This window comes from Labrus mixtus, chromosome 4 (assembly GCF_963584025.1).
Source record: "Labrus mixtus chromosome 4, fLabMix1.1, whole genome shotgun sequence".
NCBI lineage: Eukaryota > Metazoa > Chordata > Actinopteri > Labriformes > Labridae > Labrus > Labrus mixtus.
The window spans coordinates 8154360-8175771 of NC_083615.1; the positions used below are offsets into that span (position 1 = coordinate 8154360).

The 21412-nt window shown below is 41.4% G+C and overlaps 2 protein-coding genes across 10 annotated transcripts in view; one reads left to right on the top strand and one right to left on the bottom strand.

Annotated features, from left to right (window-relative positions):
- Positions 1–10033, top strand: part of tjp1b (tight junction protein 1b) — a 52636-nt gene extending 42603 nt beyond the window's left edge. For 3 of the 8 annotated variants that reach the window (XM_061035609.1, XM_061035610.1, XM_061035615.1), the window contains 13 exons: positions 96–178; positions 648–858; positions 954–1054; positions 1152–1502; positions 1802–2032; positions 3081–3935; positions 4483–4574; positions 5019–5234; positions 5356–5492; positions 5747–6218; positions 6348–6565; positions 7096–7239; positions 8269–10033. In XM_061035609.1, the coding sequence (XP_060891592.1) occupies positions 96–178; positions 648–858; positions 954–1054; positions 1152–1502; positions 1802–2032; positions 3081–3935; positions 4483–4574; positions 5019–5234; positions 5356–5492; positions 5747–6218; positions 6348–6565; positions 7096–7239; positions 8269–8363 (3206 nt within the window). In that variant the 3' untranslated portion in view covers positions 8364–10033. The remainder of the gene's footprint in view (positions 1–95; positions 179–647; positions 859–953; positions 1055–1151; positions 1503–1801; positions 2033–3080; positions 3936–4482; positions 4575–5018; positions 5235–5355; positions 5493–5746; positions 6219–6347; positions 6566–7095; positions 7240–8268) is intronic. The other 5 variants (XM_061035616.1, XM_061035612.1, XM_061035611.1 and 2 more) reach the window with 4 other exon arrangements.
- A 1857-nt stretch (positions 10034–11890) lies between these two features.
- Positions 11891–20811, bottom strand: LOC132972637 (long-chain fatty acid transport protein 2-like). 2 transcript variants are annotated; one of them, XM_061035618.1, is made up of 10 exons: positions 20300–20811; positions 18149–18358; positions 17389–17547; positions 17159–17280; positions 16874–17071; positions 16221–16311; positions 15714–15912; positions 15007–15104; positions 14739–14869; positions 11891–13452 (listed from the first exon to the last, which is right to left on the bottom strand). In XM_061035618.1, the coding sequence occupies exons 1-10, from the start codon at positions 20775–20777 to the stop codon at positions 13276–13278; spliced, it is 1863 nt and encodes a 620-aa protein (XP_060891601.1). In that variant the 5' UTR covers positions 20778–20811; the 3' UTR covers positions 11891–13275. The 2 variants fall into 2 exon arrangements, with proteins under 2 accessions (XP_060891601.1, XP_060891600.1); XM_061035617.1 differs by having other exon boundaries at positions 16874–17068; positions 17156–17280.
- Positions 20812–21412: the final 601 nt, after the last annotated feature.

Genomic DNA, 21412 nt, shown 5'->3' on the forward strand with positions numbered 1-21412 from the left:
ATGCCTCATACTGTAAAGCAACTAAAACATCTGACAGAAAACCTGTTGTTCTTTTAATGTTTTCTACATAAATCTCTTCAACTTTTCATTTGCAGAAAGTGAACCAAGAGATGCTGGAACAGACCAGCGGAGTTCAGGAATTATTCGTCTTCACACTATCAAGCAGATCATTGACAGAGTGAGAATATCTCCTTCTATGAAATACAGTTTATTTATTTAGTTAGTTGAATCTTTGTTTAATCAGGAAAAAAAACTTGTTGGGATTAAGAATCTCTTTTTCAAGTGTGTCCTGGCCAAGACAACAGAGTAGACATAGAGTGTCTGACAGACAACAAGCATGTACATACAAGATACATAATTATAAAACATTAAAAGACACATTTAAACAGCAAATATTTGTCAACATCACCAGCACCCCTAAATATATCAGGGAGAACATCTACAGCCAGATGTGTCTGCCTCCAGGTCCTTTAATAACCTCTTAAAATCGCCAGTGGGAGCAGCTCGTTCAGTTTCAGATCTTTTTGTCATTCGTTCAAAGTAAAGGGAGCCGCAAACTTAAACGCCTTTTTCACCAGTTCAGTTCTGACCATTACGCTGTAAGGTTTGGATATATTTCAACCCTTTCCTGTCTTCATCTCATGAAGGACAAACATGCTGTGCTGGACATCACCCCGAATGCTGTGGACAGGCTGAACTACGCTCAGTGGTACCCAATTGTAGTATTCCTAAATCCTGATAATAAGCAGGGTGTGAAGAACATGAGGACCAGACTGTGTCCAGAGTCCAGGAAGAGCGCCAGGAAGCTCTATGAGAGGGCCCTCAAACTGAGGAAGAACAATCACCACCTGTTCACCAGTGAGTGGGTGGAGACGGTTTAAACACAATAAATGAAATACGTTACATGTTTTCCTTTTTGATGAAGTGATTTTGAAAATATATCCTTTTTGCAGCTACCATCAATATGAACAATATGAATGACGGCTGGTACGGAGCTCTGAAAGAAACAACCCAGCAGCAGCAGAACCAGCTGGTGTGGGTGTCAGAGGGGAAGGTAAGAGTCTGGCCTGTTTGATTCCATTTCACTGAACAATATTTTGAGTCCTTTAAGTCCGACTGAGCAACATGATGGTTTTTTCTGCTCTGCTTAGGCGGACGGCACTACAGAGGATGACTTGGATATCCACGACGACCGCCTGTCCTACCTGTCGGCACCAGGAAGTGAATACTCCATGTACAGCACGGACAGCCGCCACACTTCAGATTATGAGGACACAGACACGGAGGGTGGAGCGTACACAGACCAGGAACTAGATGAGACTTTGAACGACGAGGTGGGTCTGCCCACAGAGCCTGCCATCACTCGCTCTTCTGAGCCTGTGCGAGAAGACCCGCCTGTAATTCAGGACACCCCCGGTTACTCTGGATACCAGCATCCTGTGCAGGCCGACCCAGCAAGTCGCATAGATCCCGCTGCTTTCAAGATGGCCGCCCCGCAACAGGTAAAGTTTGTACCCGGCTCTGCAGGTTGTGCCTGTCAAAATGTGTTTAGCAGAAGAGTAGCTCTTTTGTGTTCAGTGTTGCGTCTTTGTTCAGATAAATTGTCCGTTGCTAAGTGATAAACATGTTTAAGAAGCTACTGGTATGTAATTGATTCCAAGAACATATTTGCGAGCGCCTTCTCTGGCTCTGGTGTTAAACTGATTCAGTGTAAGGAAGGAGACCTTGGAGTTGGGGTAAGCTGTACTTGATGTGACCTTGGCAGGCTGTGTCATAAATGTCTCTTAACAATACTTCACAGCAAGATGAGGCTGCTCTGCCCATGCCCTCCTTGCCTCCACCGGCGGTAGCGCCCCCTGCTGTTGAGCAGCCCGTACAGCTAGAGGGTATGCACCTAGAGGAGCCGCCTGCTGCAGCCGCAGCTTCTCAGGCTGACTCACTTAGCAGCCCCAGCCCTGCCCCTGAGCTTATTCAGCCCCTACCATCATCACACGAAACCCACCCGTCTGGACTGCCCGGTCCAGAACCAAAGGTACCCGCTGTTTCATCAGCCACTCGGACCGGGCCTGGGCCCCAGCCTGCTGTTTTAACTGCCTGTCTTCTCGCACCTGCTTTCCACTCGCTCTCTGCATGACATGCCCACACTGTGTGACTCACTGAGCCCACTGTGTGCCTCTGACTCCCAGAGAAAATGTGCGACAGACTAGTCCACATGCACCACAGTGGGCTGGGAGACCAGAGGGACTGGTACATCTGAGTCTTTGAACAGGGTGAAGACATCCACAACCAGCCCTAATTGTTGCCTTTACTTCCTTTGCATGGCTCCTAATGGTTTTGGGTTCCTTTCAGCTTAAACTCTTCTGTAGATAAACAATTGTAGCACCTACAGTGGCATCATAGTGGTAGATGTGTCGTCTTTTGTAGTGCCAGTAGTTTGACGTTGCATTAGATGCAAACTGAATGTTGGTTGCATGATGAAAGCTAACCTGCAGACAGTATTCTTTGTAATGATCGAGCAATTTAATATGGAGAAAAAAAACTCACTTACCAACACACTGCATTGTGTCTTCTGTTTAGCACTTTTGTCCTGAGTAGATGCCAACAAATCAACCTATTTCCATGGAAATAACTAACTAAATTTGCTGTCTACAGGCTACACATCATATGTTTGAAATGAAGCCTTTCAGAAATGTGCAAATTGCTTTTTAGCTCATCATTTATAAAATGTGTAAATGTTAAAACCCTTTTTCTTTTCTTTTAAATGATCATTCTTGAAAGGCATCTTGTCAAACAGGCATTCAGAACTGTTCGAATAATGGACAAGGATTTGCCTGTGAAATTGCACTTTAAATATATATATTTTTAATGATTAAAGGATTATTTCCAATGATTTGGTCAGTGTTATACATGTTGAGTTCTGTGAGGTTTCAGTTGATTTCCCAGAATTGGATTTAATCTTGAAGTTTCTCTTAATCTGGTGTTTGGAATTCATTTTTCCTGACTGCTTCTGTTCCTCAAACTGGTGGAAGTTAAAAGCTCAGAATTAAAGAGATGTACTCATTCATTTTGTTTCTTCACAGATGTACAAGAAAGATCTGTATAACATGGAGGACCCTGTGCGAATCAACCACGGCCTGAAGCAGTCTCTGAGCTACACTCACCAGCCGCCGTACCAGGACAAACAGCCATACCGCGAATACGACCACCCGCCTTACGGATACGATGGAGGCGGCTACACAGAACCAAAGCCTCACAACACTGACTCTCACCTGCACTACGACAACCGTGTGCCTCATTACAGCGAACAGTGGCCCCCCTACGACCAACAGACCTCGTCCTCCCAGCCAGCAGGGTACCAGCAGGGCCACCAGCAACCTATGGGCTACAGCCCCCGGTCCCCCTACGACGATGGACCAGGGAGGGACTACAGCCCTCCTCAGCCACGCTATGACGAGGCCCCACCAGTGGGCTACGATGGCAGACGACGCCACAGTAAACCTGGGCCCATTCGTTATGATGAGCCCCCGCCCCCGCCACCACCAGCTACCTATGACGCTCGCTCTCCTTATGAGGCAGAATCTCATGGCTTCCCCATTAATTCACCTCGCTCTCCGGAGCCTCCAAAGCAGTATTACGGGGACTCTGGTCTCAGGCCCACCTACATGCCCGGGCCACAGACGCGAGGCTACAAGCCAGGAATGCACGAGTCTATGATGAACTCTGATCCCACGATTCCCCCTCCAGAGACCCTGTCCTCACCAGGTGAGCCAGCTACCACTCCAGGCTCCAAACCCTTCCCTCCTCCGCCTCGGGAAGACCTGGATGATGACCCGGCCATGAAACCGCAGTCGGTGCTGAACAGAGTCAAGATGTTTGAGAACAAGCGATCTGTTTCTATGGACAGGGCTAAAGAGGGAGAGTCGTCGGCACTCAGGGTAAGATTCTCACAGAGGTGTGCAGACGCCAGCTCAAAGCGCCACGTACGCTCTTTCTTTTGTATTAGGAGGTAAAGAAAGCAATGTAACATCTGGTTATTCTACATGGTAAACATGAAATAAGTAAAATAACATGAAGGACATAATACCGCAGTCAAGAAACTAATTTAGGCTGTTTCCACATGAAAAATGCAGCCAAATCATAAAAAACATTTCTTACTATAATCTAGACTACAAACTGAACTTAACTAGAAAACAACAAACTCCATCTCTTAATATAAACGGTCAGTCTGTACTTTTAAATGAGTTGTTTCAAGCATTTCTAGATAACCAGCAAAACCCTAAAGATGCAAGATTGTGTTTTTCCAAACTGCAGAAGCATCAGTAAAAAAAAGCTACTAGCTTTTCTTTTTCTTTTTTTAAGTGGTTGTTTGGCCTGTGAGCTGTGTTGCATGGTACTAGATATCCATGTGCATGCAATCCACTCATGTGAACCCAAATCTGGATAGAATGCAAGATGCACTAAACCCGTCTCTTTGCTCTTCAGCCTGCAGATGTTCCTAAGCCTGTGAGTGCACCTGGCCCAGTGCTCAAGGCCAATTCCCTAAGCAACCTGGAACAGGAGAAGTCCTCCTATAGGTATGTAGTCCACGTCACAGCAACACCGGGTGCAGTCTTGGTGGGTGAAGGACAACTCGGTGATCCCTGCAAAGGCATCTTGGATTGAATGTAATTGTTGTTGCAGCTCCACCTAGTGGACACAAGTCCTTTTGCTGCAGGCCTGGCTCTGACGCTGTGAGAACACTTGCAGATGTTAGGTTTCTCTGACAAATACCTGTTCTGCATGTTAGCAGGATCATTAGAAGCCTCAGTGCAGCACCAGTCTGATTCTCACCTTGTCTTGAAAGTCCAGTCCAGATTGTTTTCAAACATACTTACCAGTAAATGTGATAAAATAAAAATAAACAAGATCTCAAAAGCATAATTGATCAAAACATACACCACCAAAACGTCCAATTGTTTTCTGTCCTGCCTGTTTGAATCTCTGCAGCTCTTTAACATGTTTTTTTGCCTCCTCTGCAGGGCTCCTGAGCCACAGAAGCCCCACCCTAAACCCCTGGATGACCCAGTGCGTTCAAACCACTATGACCCTGATGAGGATGAGGAGTACTACAGGAAACAGTTGTCCTACTTTGATCGCCGCAGTTTCGATAGCAAGGCCATGGGCCAACCCCCGCCTGGCATCAACCGCTTCCATGATCTGCCCAAACCAGCTCAACTGTCCTACCCGTACAACAGGTACAACAACACAACTCCTGCCCGCAGCATTGGCTTGAGAACAGCATTGCTCTTTAACCACACCAGCTCAAGAATCCTACTTGTTTGAATGACATGCGTTGTTTGTGTGCACCCACTGCAGGGTTGAGTCCGTAGAGAAGGTGAGTCCAGTCGAGAAGCGGTATGAACCTCTGCCCCAAATCAGCCCATCTGCACAGTACGGGCCCCCCGTGTCCGCCATTCCACCCAACACACTGCCCAAGCTCAGCCCCGGTGATGGTAAGCAGCAACGCTCCACCTTTCTCATTCTCAAACTTCATGAACATTTGTTGGAGTGTGTCCTTTAAAGTCTTTAAAACACATTTTTCATAATTGATCAAGAACTCAAAACTCAAAGATGTTCAGTTCATTGTCACAATAAATTACCAAAACTACCTTTTGTGTTATCCTTTTTGCCATGAAGTGAACACTGAGGATTAAGGTGGTTGACAAATAGTTGACAAGTCATTGTTCCCTCCTTTATATATTTCCAGTGAACTCCATACCTGAGCCGTTGACCTCACCCAATCCTAAACCTGAGCTGGCAGCTCTCAGGCCGCCCAGCAGGGACGAACCAACACCCGGGGGCTACTTGCCCCCAAGGGGACCCCTAGATAAACCTCCAGTCAACGGCACTGATACAGCACCCCCAAAGACGCTGGGCGCTCCAGCTCCAACCAGCTACAACCGCTACGTCCCCAAGCCGTACACAAGCTCAGCCCGGCCTTTTGAGCGCAAGTTTGAGAGCCCCAAGTTCAACCACAACCTGCTGCCCAACGACACGCAGGTGAAGACGGACCTCCTCGGTAAGCCCAGCGTGGTGAGCAACAGCGGGGGGAAACCTCAGCTTTCCCCTCAGCCCTTGGATCATGACAGCGGCCTGGACACCTTCACTCGAACCATGGACAATAGGTCCAAATACCAGCACAATAACATCAACGCCATCCCCAAGGCCATCCCTGTGAGGTAAGAAATTCTGTCTGCAGGTACATAATGAGATCCTTCTCCCCCCCCCTCCCCCCCGTGTCCTCTGCTCTGCTTTATTCTCTGCCAACGCTTTGTTAACTGATGACTGATGATGCCTCTGTCCCGCAGCCCCAGCACGCTGGACGATGACGACGAGGACGAAGGACACACTGTGGTGGCCACCGCCCGGGGGATCTTCAACAGTAACGGAGGTGTCCTGAGCTCCATCGAGACGGGCGTCAGCATCATAATCCCCCAGGGTGCTATCCCGGAGAGCGTGGAGCAGGAGATTTACTTCAAGGTGTGCCGGGACAACAGCATCCTGCCCCCCCTCGACAAGGAGAAAGGTCCGGCCCTGACTTTCTTTATATACTTAATACCTCAAAGAGAGAAAATGGTCTATTAAAAACAGGAGTGTGTTCAAATTTAGACAAAAATACATCTGTGATTTTTATCTTCTAAAAGCTAATGTACAAGTCAAGACTTTGTGTTTGTACTTATTATCAGTGTTCAAACATATTCATGACGAGAAGTCTGAACAGAGAATATCAAAGCTGTTAGTTGAGATAACAGGTAGATGAATAAGAGATTTATTTACAGGTGTGGCAGCGGTCACACCTTAGAAATCCCCCCTCTAATAAAAAAACATCCATGTCAGCGGTCTCATTGAGGGGTGATTTTTTATTTGAAGTTAATATCAACCCTCCAGTGGAGTGCAGTAAACACGGCAACTCAGTTAGCAGGTCTCCTTCACTGTTCAAGTCTGGCAGTCGACTTCATTCTGCCTCCTGATTGGCTGACGGATAATCCTGTGTGCTGATTAACCTCCAGACATTTCAATTTGTGGAATTTAAATCCTGTTTTTGCATTCGTGCAGGAGAAACGCTGCTAAGTCCGCTGGTGATGTGTGGCCCTCACGGACTCAAGTTCCTGAAGCCGGTGGAGCTGCGCTTACCTCACTGTGCGTCTATGACCCCTGATGGTTGGTCTTTTGCTCTAAAATCCTCCGACTCCTCGTCGGGTACGCTGTCCTCTCTCTGTCCTTTGGGGTCTGTGGGCTTTGGTGAGAGGAGAGTGTTTTGGTGTCTGAATCATTTGAGTCAGCTCATCAGTTTCCATATTCCCCTCGTTTCTTCTTCATGCATGTGTTCTTTTCATGCTTTAACTGAGCTGTGCGGCTGGATTTGTTCAAATATTGGGCTTTTACAAAAGAAAAACAAAACGACTGCGGCTCAAACATTCAGACAATCGGCTAACTGATTGTCAAACACAGAAAAAAATCACTTTTTTCTGTAATTAATTGTCTTTTTCTGAAAAAATGTTGGCATCCTTTGTCCCCAATTATTGCTGCTTCTGTTTTTCCTGAGATAATGAACTGAATAAATGAGGGTTGTGACTGTTAGTTTGACAAAATATATTTTAAGATCTCTTTTTAGTATTTTCTGACCTTTCATGGGGGAATAGATTACTTGATACAAATAAATACCATAAAGGAATAAAATCAACTTTCAGGTTTAATGGCCTTTAATATTGATTATATTTTCAATCATTTCTTTTCAACAGCATCCTCGTTTTATAAAAGCACATCGTTTATTCTCAGTACTAAACTATTTCTTCTTTTTTTAAAACTCTTCTTTATGAACGGATTTAAAAAGTCCGACCATTTCCTGCTTCTTCTGTCATTGCACTGTGATCAGTACTTTGATTTATGAAGTGAACCTGTGACATGAGACGACATTTTGAAGTGTGCTTAACAAACATGCTGATGTCATACATGATGGATAATTATGGCACTTTGATTTTATTATTTTCATTTTTCTAACCTCTCATTGGATTCCAGCCCGACATGGTGGCATACATACTAATGCTAGAACTTACTGTACGTTATGACTCATTAAATCAGGGATCCATTTAATTAGTAATTAAAACCTTAAATCATGAGATGTAAGTCAATGTTTTCTAAACGAGACCTTGATGTGTCCACTGTGTTTCTGCTTCTTTAAAGAGAAAGATGTTCCAGCAGCTCACATCATGTCTCTCTTTCCTGTAGGTGATCCCAAAACCTGGCAGAACAAATCTCTCCCTGGAGACCCAAACTACCTGGTGGGTGCAAACTGTGTGTCAGTGCTCATTGACCATTTCTGAAGAGGGCAACAGCTGGCCTGTTACTGAATGTGATACGCAGGGGGGGGCCCCTCAGTCGCCCCTGGCGTGCTCCCTCCACTGGGCGAGGTGCACAATGCTCGATGAAGTATGAACTTGATACTCTCACGTTGTTTACTGTGCCCAAAAATCTACTAATAAAAAAAAAGAAGAAAAACAAATCACACAAACACACACAAAAGGAGAGTCAGAGGAGTCCAGCATCCCCAAGGCTGCACTCTTGTTTTTTCTTTTTCTTTTTTTTGGTGCTTTCAAGGCTTGCAAAAAATAAAGATTTAAACAAGTTATTTAAACAAAGGAACTGAAGTTGGAATGCATGACCAGTGCCACAGACTGAATACTCTCATTTTGACATTTTTAAGCTCATTTTATAAAAGGTCAGAGCATTGTGAGGACAAAGTAGAATTTTAAAACTTCTTTAATATTGCAATGGGATTTTTGCGTACTGTAAAAAAAAAAAGAGATAAATAAAAAATGAGACTCACAAACGACAAAGTTGGTATATGCAAAACTTGAGTTTGTGAGTTGTGTGGTCATGCGTTTCACTCATGAAGGACGTGCTGAGGCTCATGAAGGAAGACGTTAAGATGAAAAATAAGACAAATAATGAAGGTTAAGTATTAATATGAGGCCACCGTTTGTTCTGGCGGGGCTCTCTCTTTAAAACTGAAGTTTTTGTAGCAATGTTTTACTGTAGATAAATATACTGACTTGATTTTACAAACTCCTGCTGTCTAGAGATCTATGCATGTGCTATGACTCAGGTCCAGAAGCCTGCTACTACTAAGTTCAACACATGAAAATCCCATCGTACACTGCAAGCAGTGATGCCTTATCTGCATATTAACTTTTCAGTGAAACTTTAAAAACATCGGATCCTTCAGTTCTAGCGATCACTACGGATGAAAATGTCGTCTCTGCATTTTTCTCATAAACGGTGAACTCGGATTTAGCACACGAGAATAATCGAGGCTGATGAAAAGGTATGCTTTCTTTTAACTGCTATGCATATGAAGTCTGAGGAAATACAAAAAAGCTAGAAGATGTTTAAAAATGTGGCTGTACATATTGCTAGTTTATGGCCTTGGTTATCTGTAAATGACCTTTTGTACATCTTTGTTATTTTGTATAAAAGAGAAAATGTTTGTTTAAAAAAGAGAAAGCGGTTACATTGGTTATGTTTGTATTCTGGTTATACCCCTGAGCCTTGGAACTGACATAAGCAGTAATAAGTCCGACTTTTCTACCAACGTATACACACACACTACTTAAGGCATTTTTACTTAAGGTCAGACAACTTTTTATTCTTATTTACAAACTAGAGAAGTGCTTGGTTTAAATAATTTTAAAAGATGTAATTGAGGGGGTCTGCTGTGAAGAGTGGGCCCTTCCTTTATTTGTGATACTGGATGCTGTATTGTGTGCCCTGAAATGTATTTTTGTACTAATAGACAATTTATTATGGCACATCAGTACTATTTTCTTTTGATATGATAACACTGCTTCAACCCAACACTAGTTTACTTTCCTGTGTGGCTGGCATTCTTTTTATTTATTTGATTTGTTTTCTTTGGTTCAACTGTGTATCTTTCCTTTGCAACACATTTCTAAGTATACCACTGTATTAATAAATAAATTCATTTTTAAAGTAACTGCTGCTTGGCCCAGTGTGTTGTGTTGAGCTAAACCTCCAGATGTTTTGCGTATCGACACACCCAGACATAGACTCAAAGAATTCACTCGTGGGTTTCAGAAGTTGGCGTTTGTATCGGCAGAAAGCTTGATTTACATTTTCAGCCTTCCACAGCTGCTTCCCAATCTATCCCACATGGAAAAAGTGAGCTGTCGGCGGGATTATCCTGCACACACAAACGTTAAATCAGGGCAGGCAGTTTTCATTTAAAGGTTTGCATCCTGTGTTCGATTACAGAAACTTTACTCCATGCTCTGTTGACGTGAAGTTCCTGCTGTCCTTTTTCTTAATCTGACTTTGTATTAGTTCCCTTTCTGTACTGAATCTTAATTAAGCTCCTCTTATTAAATACAGAGAGCCTCTTTTCACACGTTTCACATCATGCACTCGATTGCTAAATTGTAAGATAGAGCCAACTAAACTGAAGTGATCCATTACATCAGTCCTGCAGTAAGTCATAGGCGCTTGAGTTCAGTTTGTGATGAAACAGTTTGAGAAAGTTGTTGATTCGACTTTGTACTCATTTAGGAGACCGCTGTTTGCAGTGGGCCAACTGTAATGGATATGTCGCATGGACAAAATAATACACGTGTCAAAACATAGGAAAACACCAAAAACTGCCAACTCTATGCAGTTAAACACCTCAAACTGAAAATGCTACCTTCCTGAATGTAGGATGTATTACACAATGGGTTTGTTTGTTTGGACCTTAATTTTCCTAGTGTCAGCATTAAAAAGATACAATACACAGTCTTGAGATAAGATGTGTTATGAATTGGTGCTATCCAAATAAAAATTTATTGATTAATACATTCACATTATTCCTTACAGGGAACAAGCATTTCACCACATCACACCTGAAGAAAATCAAAAGATATAAACTGACTGAAGGTGTTACTGACTCTAGTTGTGTGAAGCTTCTCTGCTCTAAATAATTTGTGTCTGAAGGTTTTTTCAACAAGCAGAATGTCTGTTACCTGCTTTAAAACTCTTAAAAATAACGTCCACACCTTCTTCCCCAGAATCATTTAATACTAATAAATGGGATTTTATTTAGTGCGTTTTAACAACATACAAGATGTCCCTCCTGTGGGCCCGAGGTTTGAGGTTTTGTATCATACCTTTCTTTGATTTTGGTCCAAGACTGGTTTGAAACTAGTGCAGAAGTCATAATTTACCACCGACACCCGGTAAACTGAGCAAGAACAGAGAACATTTCCAAACACGATGTTTTTAGCCCTTCACTACATCATTTATACGGTGAAGTCAAAATGTTCAACATCATTTTTTTTTGTTTGTTTTAATGTGAAGCACTCTCCCACTTGGTTTCCTGAAGAAGCTTTTCCTGACTTTGACATGTGTGTTTCATGTGATCAGGCTGGTGACAGTCTGAGTATCACTTCATGCCAAAGGCTGTGTTGGTCAAGCTCTCATTGATTGTTTCAATGGTCATTCCCCCCACCGGAGCTAGAAAGGGTCTTTGTTTGCAAATGGGATTACGTGAGAACAAACATGGAGCTTTCTACATGAACAACGGGGCACAATGTAGGCAGCATAACCGAAAGACCCAAGAAGTGAAGGCCGACTGTTTTACATAACATCAGAGCAAAAGTTCACTGATACACCAACTAATTGTTGTACAATGTGACAGAACTATCTAGAGAGCTACAGATAATTACCAGAGTCATCCACATTTGTATTAAAGTCTGACTGCACTGTCAATATGAAGAGAAAGGAAAAAGGTCAAACAAAATTTTGCCTTTTCATAAAAAAAATAGAAATTCAACCGTGTACCTGTCCAATCATAAAATAAGAGTCAAAGGGAAAAAGAAACCAGAGTGTATTTATTAAAACTACAACAGAGGCAGTGAGACATACCTTTGTGTTACACACGTCTGCATTATGTTCAACATGTGCAGAAAATGTAGAGCTGCTCAGTACACGTGTTACTCAAAGAGCGGTCTCTTTTAACATGATGTAATGTTTCACAGTGAGTCTGTTCCTGAGAGTAGTTCAATGTTACAAATGTTCCCAAACAGATGTTTGTTTTGAATCTATTTGTAGGCATCAATCACCTTTGCTCTTATTTTGCCAGTCAAAGGGTTTGAAGTGATGGGTGAGGATTTCAATTTCATGCTTAATTCTATTTGGAACAATCTAATCAGAATACTTACAACAAGAAATCTAATTCATAACAAAAGTCTTCAAAAGGGTTAGCAGAATGCGGCAAAATTAACTGTGTGATTTTATCAATGATGGCCACAGTAAACATTTATTTTAAGATATTTCTAAATTAAATCCTATGGGAGGGTTTTGTTGTATGGAAGCCCGAAGCGGACATGCATCGATACATTTTATTTAACTTAACTTCGTTTTCCTGTGATGACCTGTACATTTCAGTTGTTTTCTCGAGATCTTAACTTCATTAACTTGTTTTCACAGTAAAAATGCTGGAATCCCGTGAATCATGAATTTCAGCCCTTTCAAGAAGTTCACTTGTTATTATGAGAAAAAAATAAATAATGTGATCACAGATTTTTAAATGAATTCATATCTTCATTATGCATTTTCATTAAGTACATGCGAGAAAACATTTAATATTATGACTCATCCGCCCTGAAATAAACACAAAATATCACTGTATGCAGACGACTTCACTCTATATATAAGAGATCCAGAATATGTAATCACGTTTATAGAGTAAAACTAAAAATTCTCGAATAAATTTGGTATACGATTCATTTCAACACATTTTCCGCTCGCCTCTTATGAATGACACAAACAAAATACATATTTCCCTTAATGATTCCCCCAATGATTCCCTAAATTTTCCCTGAAACAAATACCTGGAATTAAACCATTAAAGAAAAAATATATATATAAAATAATGTGGATAAGGTTTCTAGACTTGGTTTTCATTATTTTATTACTTGGAATACTTGTTCTGCCGGTGATTTGTTCATCTTAACCTGTTAGTTTGTTAGCCTTTACTCTTGTTATTAGCAGGGCGTAGGGCTGTAGAGGGAATGGACAGTAAATATGAGGACACACTGCATTGTGTCGTGGTGAATGCTTACCAACTGGTGCCGTTATCTCACTCTCATCAGAAACACAAGATAAAAAAAATAGTTCCTTGAACGAGCTGCTACTTTCAAAAAACTAGTGATCCCTCTTGTGAAACAAGACTGGCTTTGAGTTCTGTTAGAGTTTTATTTCTCTTGAAGCGATTGCTCTGTAGATCTCCTCAGTCATGGGAACATACATCTTTTTCTCAGGATCTAAAAAGTATAAAGGATCTTTGATGTGATCTGGGTTGAATCCCTCTTCCACCAGCTTTACTTTCTTCATCTTGAACGTCCCCGTCATCTCCAGACATGGCTAGGAAACAGATTGTGAATATCAGAAACATGTTGGGCCAAATTTGGTTTTAAAAGAGCAACAAACAAAGAAACAACATGCCTCCAGCACTAAGCCAGACATCACACAACCAGATCGGTTTCTTCATCTGTATCCTTCTGTGTTTTTTCAACATTTATGCACCTACTTGCAGACAGCTGACTTAATTTTTAAGCCACAGAGAACCCACCATGACATTTTGTTAACTTGTAACACAAAAGTCCCATGCAAACACCTTGTAATTAAGTATCAAAATATGTCTTAATATCCAGGAGATATCAGTGTGACTGTAAGGTTCTTCAACAAAATAGCATGAACCAGAATAACCCCCTTGTGGTTGTATATTTCCTATCACCAGTCAATTTTCAGTACTCCATTTGAGAAAACAAAGTGTCCTCGCTCAGAGATAATCTTCACAGATCCATGTGAATTTGACAGGATGTGAGATCACGGTGACCCTGGCCTTTGACCAACATTTCTTATCAGTTTAACTATTTGTCAAAGTTGAATTTGTGCAAAACTTTTTGGAATGGTAATCTAAAGATGAATAACTAAACCACATAATTATTTTACCCAAAAGTGCAGAGAAGTTGCGAGATATTGTTCAGCCCTGAGTAAGTTCTGCTTTTCTGAGCTTGTCCCAAGCTGCGAACAACCCCAAGTAACCTCCAGTAAGTTGGCATTGTCGCTTGTGTCCATGAGTCCAGGGCACATTTGTTAAGTCCTAGTTTCTGTTCTCAGAACTTGAATGCTGTAATCACATGATATTACTGTAGGAACATCAGATGAACATCATGTTTTGATCAGCTCAGAGAGTGTCCTTTCTTGATGGGAGGAAAATAAGTTTATACAAAGTGGGAATTACACACCAGAGTACAGAAAATGGTGAATTGGTGCCTCCCTGAAAAACATGAATTTCTTCTTTAAGTTTGTTCTTTAAAGTCCTGGCTCAAGCTCTCCAGTAGCTTGGTCTTGGATATACGTTAACAATCTGGCACCTGGTCGCAACATTTTTATAAAGGCCAATCCTCACACTCCACCATGTTATTGGGAGTGCAAACCACTGCTGAAAGGTGGTCGCAAAAGTAACTCCTTTGAACATTTATAAAGTAATTTCAATCTCAATCAACTACTCAGGTCTCAGACTATAAGACTTTAACCTGAACTAACCACAGTGTTGAATAAATCTAAGGGATACGTTTGAGAGTAAGTCACAATTAAGTGCTACAAGGCTGCATGTGGAAAAGTAAATCTGAGTTTCCTCTTACCTGGATCCTGATGAATCGAGGTCTTGCATAAGCCGGGAGGTAGGTGATGACCTGTTTGTAAGCGTCTGAAGAGTCAAAATCCTCTCCTTCTTTCAAAGTGAGAGCTGCCATGCCAATCCGACCCTCATGACCTTAGCAGACGATTAATAAAAAAATATGAATAATGAAAAAAAAAAAAGGAACAAGTGTGCACTCCTTTTTCATACCACAAGAGCTGTAAAAAATGGTTGACATTGAGCAGTAATATATTTGACATCAGTTTCTTTACCTTCAACTTGAACCCCATACACATTCGCCTCCAGGATGCAATGAGCCAGTGTAAGAATATCTGCAACTTCTGATGTGGCGACATTCTCTCCTTTCCACCTGCACAATGCAACACGTCATCCCCTGTAACTTATTGGCAACTTCACAACCTAAAGTGTAGTAGTATTTAGTCCAAAATTATAGAGACAAAGATTAAAGATCACACTAAGATCAACCTGAAGCAAATGATTTAAGGACCAACAAGAATCACTAGTAACACTGGAACTCTAATTGATATGGTATTGACCAATAAACTTGATCGGATAACAAAAACTTATTGTCTGTCTGACCATAATAATAAAACAGGAAACAGATAAAAAGCGGTCTTCAATATTTTGGTAACAGTAATCCTGACCCGAACACGTTTTAGGAAAATCATTTATAAACAGACTAAATAGCAAAGGGCCAAGAATTGACCCTTGGGGAACACCCATTTTGTTATCTAAAAGAGATGATTTTTCTTGGTCAATTATCACAAACTGCCCTATTCTGAAAATATTACTCAAACCAATCAACTGTTTTCTTGATTGAATGATGATAACTTAAATAGTTGCCATGGTTGACAGTGTCAAATGCCTTATTTTAAGTCAAGAAACACTTCTCAAAAGGCATACCAACAATAAAGAGAATGCTGTATATTTTCAATGAAAAAACTTTGTCCCGGCTTACCTGAAAGTGTCACCAACACGATCCTGAAAGTACACAAAGTTGTTGTGATCAAACCGAAGTAAATCTCCGGTGTTGAAGTACAGGTCGCCTTTTTTCAACACGTCACGAAGCCTCTTTTTCTCAGTCTGCTGCTTGTTTCCAGCGTAGCCAACAAAAGGAGACCTTTGAGTGACCTTTCCAACTAACAGTCCCGTCTCACCTGAGAAAAAGAGAAATAAGAGGAGATGCCTTAGAGGTGCTCGTTGTATTAACTAAACCAACAACAACGAATTCAACTGAATTCATATTAGAAGAATTATTATCATACAAGTTAAAATTTAAATGTACGATACATAAATCATAAAAATTAAGGAGCAAAATTATCGATTTTATACCAGACAAATTATCAACTTGTTAATGCTCTTGTTTGATGTTGTCGAGTAATAGTTTTAGCACTTTAAACAATAAAAAACTTGTGTAAATGAAAGGCAATAAACAGTTATGTTTCCACCTGTAATATTGTCTCACCTCTGGCTGCTTGGATGCACAGACCCTCAGAGTTCCTCACAGGCTCCTCCTTCGCAATATCAAACTTGATTAAAGTGTAGGGGAAGAAAAACTACAAAGAAAACAGAAAACATCCATTAATTGGCAAGGTTTTTGTTTGTCAATACTTAACATACCACAGTTCACAAAATGTAGCTTTGCTAGTGTAACAAAGCTAAGCACTTACAGCCATGCTAGCAGCTCTGTCAGGCTTTTAGTTGGACACAGTATTGCTTTAGAAGAAGAAGATATACTTTATTAACCCTGCAAGGGGAAATTAAATTTTAAACTCTGTTGTTGAACATGCTACACACCCATAGGCTGACCTAATGGTGGTGATGTAGTACCTTACATAATCACCAACATATTTTCATTTTTTCCTTGAAGGAACATAAATGCTGGTACCAAATTTCAACGTTATTATCAGTCCAAGGGTTGTTGAGCCATTTCTCTAAAAAGCTCAAATATGAAACAATAAATGGTGCCAGAAGACAAGTCAGAGTATCACTGAAGTCAGTAGGATTCATTCCATAAAATAAGAGAATCTGTTTAAAACATCATAATGATTCATTCAACACAGTAGTTACTGTATAAAAGATTGGTTAGTCTGGACTGACTTATGTGCTGGAACTCACCCTGTGGACAAAATTGACTCGTCCCACAGCACCGATCTTGGACGTGTAATTGATGAAGCCGATGTTTCCCTCTGTGGCTGCGTACAGCTCTTTGACTTTGATGTCACCGAAGCGACTCAGAAACTCTGACCACACGTCTACGCGAACTCCATTTCCGATGGCGATCCTTACGCTATGGTTTTTGTCACTGTCTTTCTGCAAACAGACACACAAAGCTCAATATACTCTAACATTAAAAAAAAAAACTTCATTCAACAAAAAGTTGGTTGGTACTCCTTCTACCATGGGTGTGTTGCAGAGATAGCGCATTGTTTCCCCGATGTACTGCATCACCGTCACGTTGTACTTCCTGCAGTCGTCCCAGAACTGAGAGGCCGAGAACTTTCTCCTCAGAAAAATGGTCAAACCTGCAAACAAGCATCATTTGACTTTGAGTGCATACTGTAACATCACCTCCATCAGTGCCCTAACTAGATATGTTTTGTTTTATGCTCATGAGAGAGGTAAATCATTACCTCTCTCAATGCCTCCGACCATCCCGATGAGGAAGCCTGCACTGTGGTAGAGAGGCAGGTTGATGTAGAAGACGTCCTCCGCTGTGACTCCACACACTGCCTGCAGGAAGGAGGCAGCCCAGACCCTCTCATGGGTGACAACGGCTGCCTTAGGCAAACCTTATAATAATAATAATAATGCATTTTATTTATAAGCGCTTTTTTAAAAACTCAAAGACACTTTACAATGGTTAAAAACATAAAGAACAGCACAGAAGGACAGACTAACAGACATCGCAGTATTACAAACAAATCATAAAGATAACAACAATAAAGATAACAACATAAAGGTAAACTACAGAAAACAGAAAATACATCACAATCATACATTAAAAGTTTGTTTAAAGAGGTGAGTTTTGATGAGTGATTTGAAAGTAGGAGGATCGGTGCAGTGATGAATGTGTGTGGGGAGTGAGTTCCAGAGGGAGGGGGCAGCTATGGAGAAGGCTCCGTCCATACACTGTCTTATGAAAGCAAAAAGAATAATAACTCATCCCGAATGTGGTAAACAAAGAAGGAACCATCTCTCAAAATGTCAAGTCGATTCGACACCTCAATAATACAGAATCGCCATCATAGCGTAGGATTCATTTCAGTGTGTTGGGCTGCATTGGCGTTCGTTCATTAGCTGTCAGATCAAATGCTTGGACACATTAACTGAAACTTGGTGAAGGCTTGTGCTTTCTGTGTGTAGATCTGTCAGAGGAGTTACCAGGCGTACCTGTTGTTCCTGACGTGTAGATGTACAGAGCCGTGCTCCTGATGTTGATATTTGCCCTTAGGTCCCGGGACAGTGGCTGATCTGAAGCCTGGGAGACCTTGTCAGACAAAGCACTGATGCCGTCGATGCTGCAGGACTCAGACAGGAGGAACACGCGGATCTCCTGCTCTATCAGTGTCGGTAAAACCTCCTCCACAGCGTCCTGCAGCTCTGTAAACACAGAGAAGCATTCAGCACATGCAGGTCCGTCAGAGAGCACTGTTGCACAATGCAGCACATGTGGGCCTGTATCACGTTACAGCAGGGGAAAAGCACATGGCATTCCCAAATGTATGCTTTTCTTTGAAGAGACACTCCAATTCAAAAATGGGCGTTCTCAGAGTGAATGGTACCTAAAATGAGCTGATCAAATCTAGTTTGTTCCTGGGGGAACTTTCAGGTATATCAAGAGACTCCTGTCGTACTTTTTTTTCCTCATATATATTCTGTGTTTTTTCTACTTTCAATTACACTGCCGGGGTTTACTAACAGAGTCTGTTTGGAACCAACAGAGCAGTGTAGTAACTATTTTTATTTCTTTTTCAAACCAGTGAAAATGTGACAGACTGAAACAAAAAAGAGTGATTCTGTTCTGGTTCACTTTTCAGCAATAAGGACCGATTGATGATTCAATAGGATTCTTTTCTTTCCCTCTAATTATTTGAGATTACATTTTTTTTTAATGTATGAACATTTGAGCATACATTTTAACACAAAATAGAAATGTCTTCGTATTCGGTTAACATGAGTCACAGTTTGTATCCTGTATTGTGTCCATATGTCCCCTCACTAGCACTGTGTGTAACAAAGAAATCATTAACAGCCTTTAAATTGGGGTAAAAGTCTGAAAATGGCCGATTAGCTCTGTCCTCAGTTCTTCAGCAACTACTGAATGTAATCTTGGGTAATTTAATCTCCCACAGAAAATGTTTGATTATCAATAAGGCACAATGAGAAAATGATCTGGTGATCAAAATACCTGTGGTTTAATATCAAAGTAAAGCAGAGCAGAACCTGAAGACAAATGCCTCGTATAAAACACTCTAAGTTGTCTACATGGTGTACATCCCTATGTTATAATCAATCAGTTAATGTAGTAGGTCCACTTGGTCACTGGCGCTCAAGACAAAAATCTATTGAAGCTGTCATGTGCAGGCTGCTGTTTGTTCTGTACCTGTAGGGTACAATAAAAAAAAACACACAGAGTAAAGGGAGCAGGGGTCAGTCAGAGCACAGCTTCAGGATTGCATCACAACAGCTCAGATAGGGTCACATCACCTTCTTATCAAAACCTGATTTGAATGTAAAATGTAGATTCACAGAGCCATGATGTTCAAGATGAATGCATCTGTAGAGTAAATCTATGCATCAGTGGAAGAACTTATTAAATAATTTACTCAAATGTTAAACCTGTCATAAGTCTCTGAGTATTTATCTCATCTCCATTTTAATGAATGGATGAAAACTAGACTATAAATCAACAGATTTGGAAGCACAATAGTTTCCCTTTGAAAGGAGGGAACTCAAGTTCAGTTTCAGAGTGAATACTTTTCAACACTTTAGGCTGCATGACCTCGAAAACCTGAAAGAACCTCATAATCACAATCAGCTTTATAGGTGAAGAATGTGGATGCGCAGAAGAAATGCAATCCTTTGTTTTTCTGCTGCTCGCAATCTTCTTGCACTGACTCAACAACAAAGCTGAACAAACAAAAAGTAAACATGACCATAAAGAATACAAACAAAGTGTATGCATGATTTTTTTTTTTTTACACTATAGCGTTGAGCCTGTCAAAGGTATCTAATAAATAAAGTGAATAGTTAAAACTATAGTTATTAAAACTATTAATAGTTTTTGGGGAGAAGCATTGCATCATGGGTTGTCTTACTGAAATTACAGTTTGTTCATTATTATTTTATCCTTTAAATTGTGCTTTTTTCCTCCAACTTCTTTTCATTACATATATAAAAAAAAGAAAGAGGCTGATTGTACTCTGGACTTTAGACTTGTGGAAGCAACAGGCAGCGTGCTGGTGGAGGAAAGAGAGCAGAAGACCCCCACTCTTCTTTTCTTACGCCCGTGTTTTTTTCACATGGTCGTGTGATAATTACCCGGAGAGGCGATGATGACTTTGGCCCCACAGCAGGAGAAACAGTGCAACAGAGACTTGGACCTGATGTTAAAGTTGAGCAAGGCAGCAGGGCAGCCCAGCTTGGCCAAACCGAGCCAAGTCCACACATAGCTGGGCTCGTTGGCCAGAAACAGAGCGACCGTGTCCCCCTCCTTCAGCCCCGCTGCAGCCTGCAGAGCTCTGGCCACCTTGTTGCTCTGTTTATCCACCTCTCCATAGGAATACTGCCGACCCTCAAAGTGGAGGAAGACCTTATCGGGGTGCCTCTTCACTGCATCCAAGAAGCAGTCCACGATGCTGTAGAAAGGTTTGATCTTCTTGTATTTGACGAGTCTGACGCCGAGTTTGAGGCTCCTCAGGATGTACGTGGAGTCGTCGACAAAGTGAGGGAAAAGTGACTTGATGAAGGCTAAGGACAGAATAGCCAGTCCGGCGAACACGGTGAACCAGATGTACATTTTTGCAGAGCGCACTACGCGGAACTCATCTGTCCGTGTTTCTCTCTCTGTGTGTGTTTGTGTTTCTGTGAGTGTGTCTGCGAGGAGAGGCAGAGGAGGGGGGGAATAAAGCAGCTCACTGTGATTTGTGACAAAGTTCACCCACTTGGGCCTGGGCGGTGCTCGGAGGAGACCACCCCTCCTTCATTCCCAGAATGTTTTCGAGTTGTCAGCTCGGGTGTTTCCTCCTGAACTGATTTAAAGACAATTTCCTCCTCATACATATTCATGTTTTTTTTTATTATCAGAGGCTAATAAAGCATCAAAATAAAAGAACTGATTTATTTAGACTGATTTATTAGTCAAAATGGGCTACAGCAGGGAAATATTAACTAGCCTATGTTTGTTGATTAATTTATATAGCCTACATATTATAGGCCTACATATTATAGACTTTATTAATATGACGCCAGGTAGTTTTCTGTGCATTTCCCCTTGAGATTAGCCCAAATAATGTCAGACTTTTGCTGGTAATATTTCATATTTTTAGCGTAAGTTTAGGGTATGTAGGCTACTGTGGAAAGTACAACTACATAAGTAAAAGTAGATTAATACAGTCTGGGCCAAATATTTGCTATCTAAATGTCATAGATTAA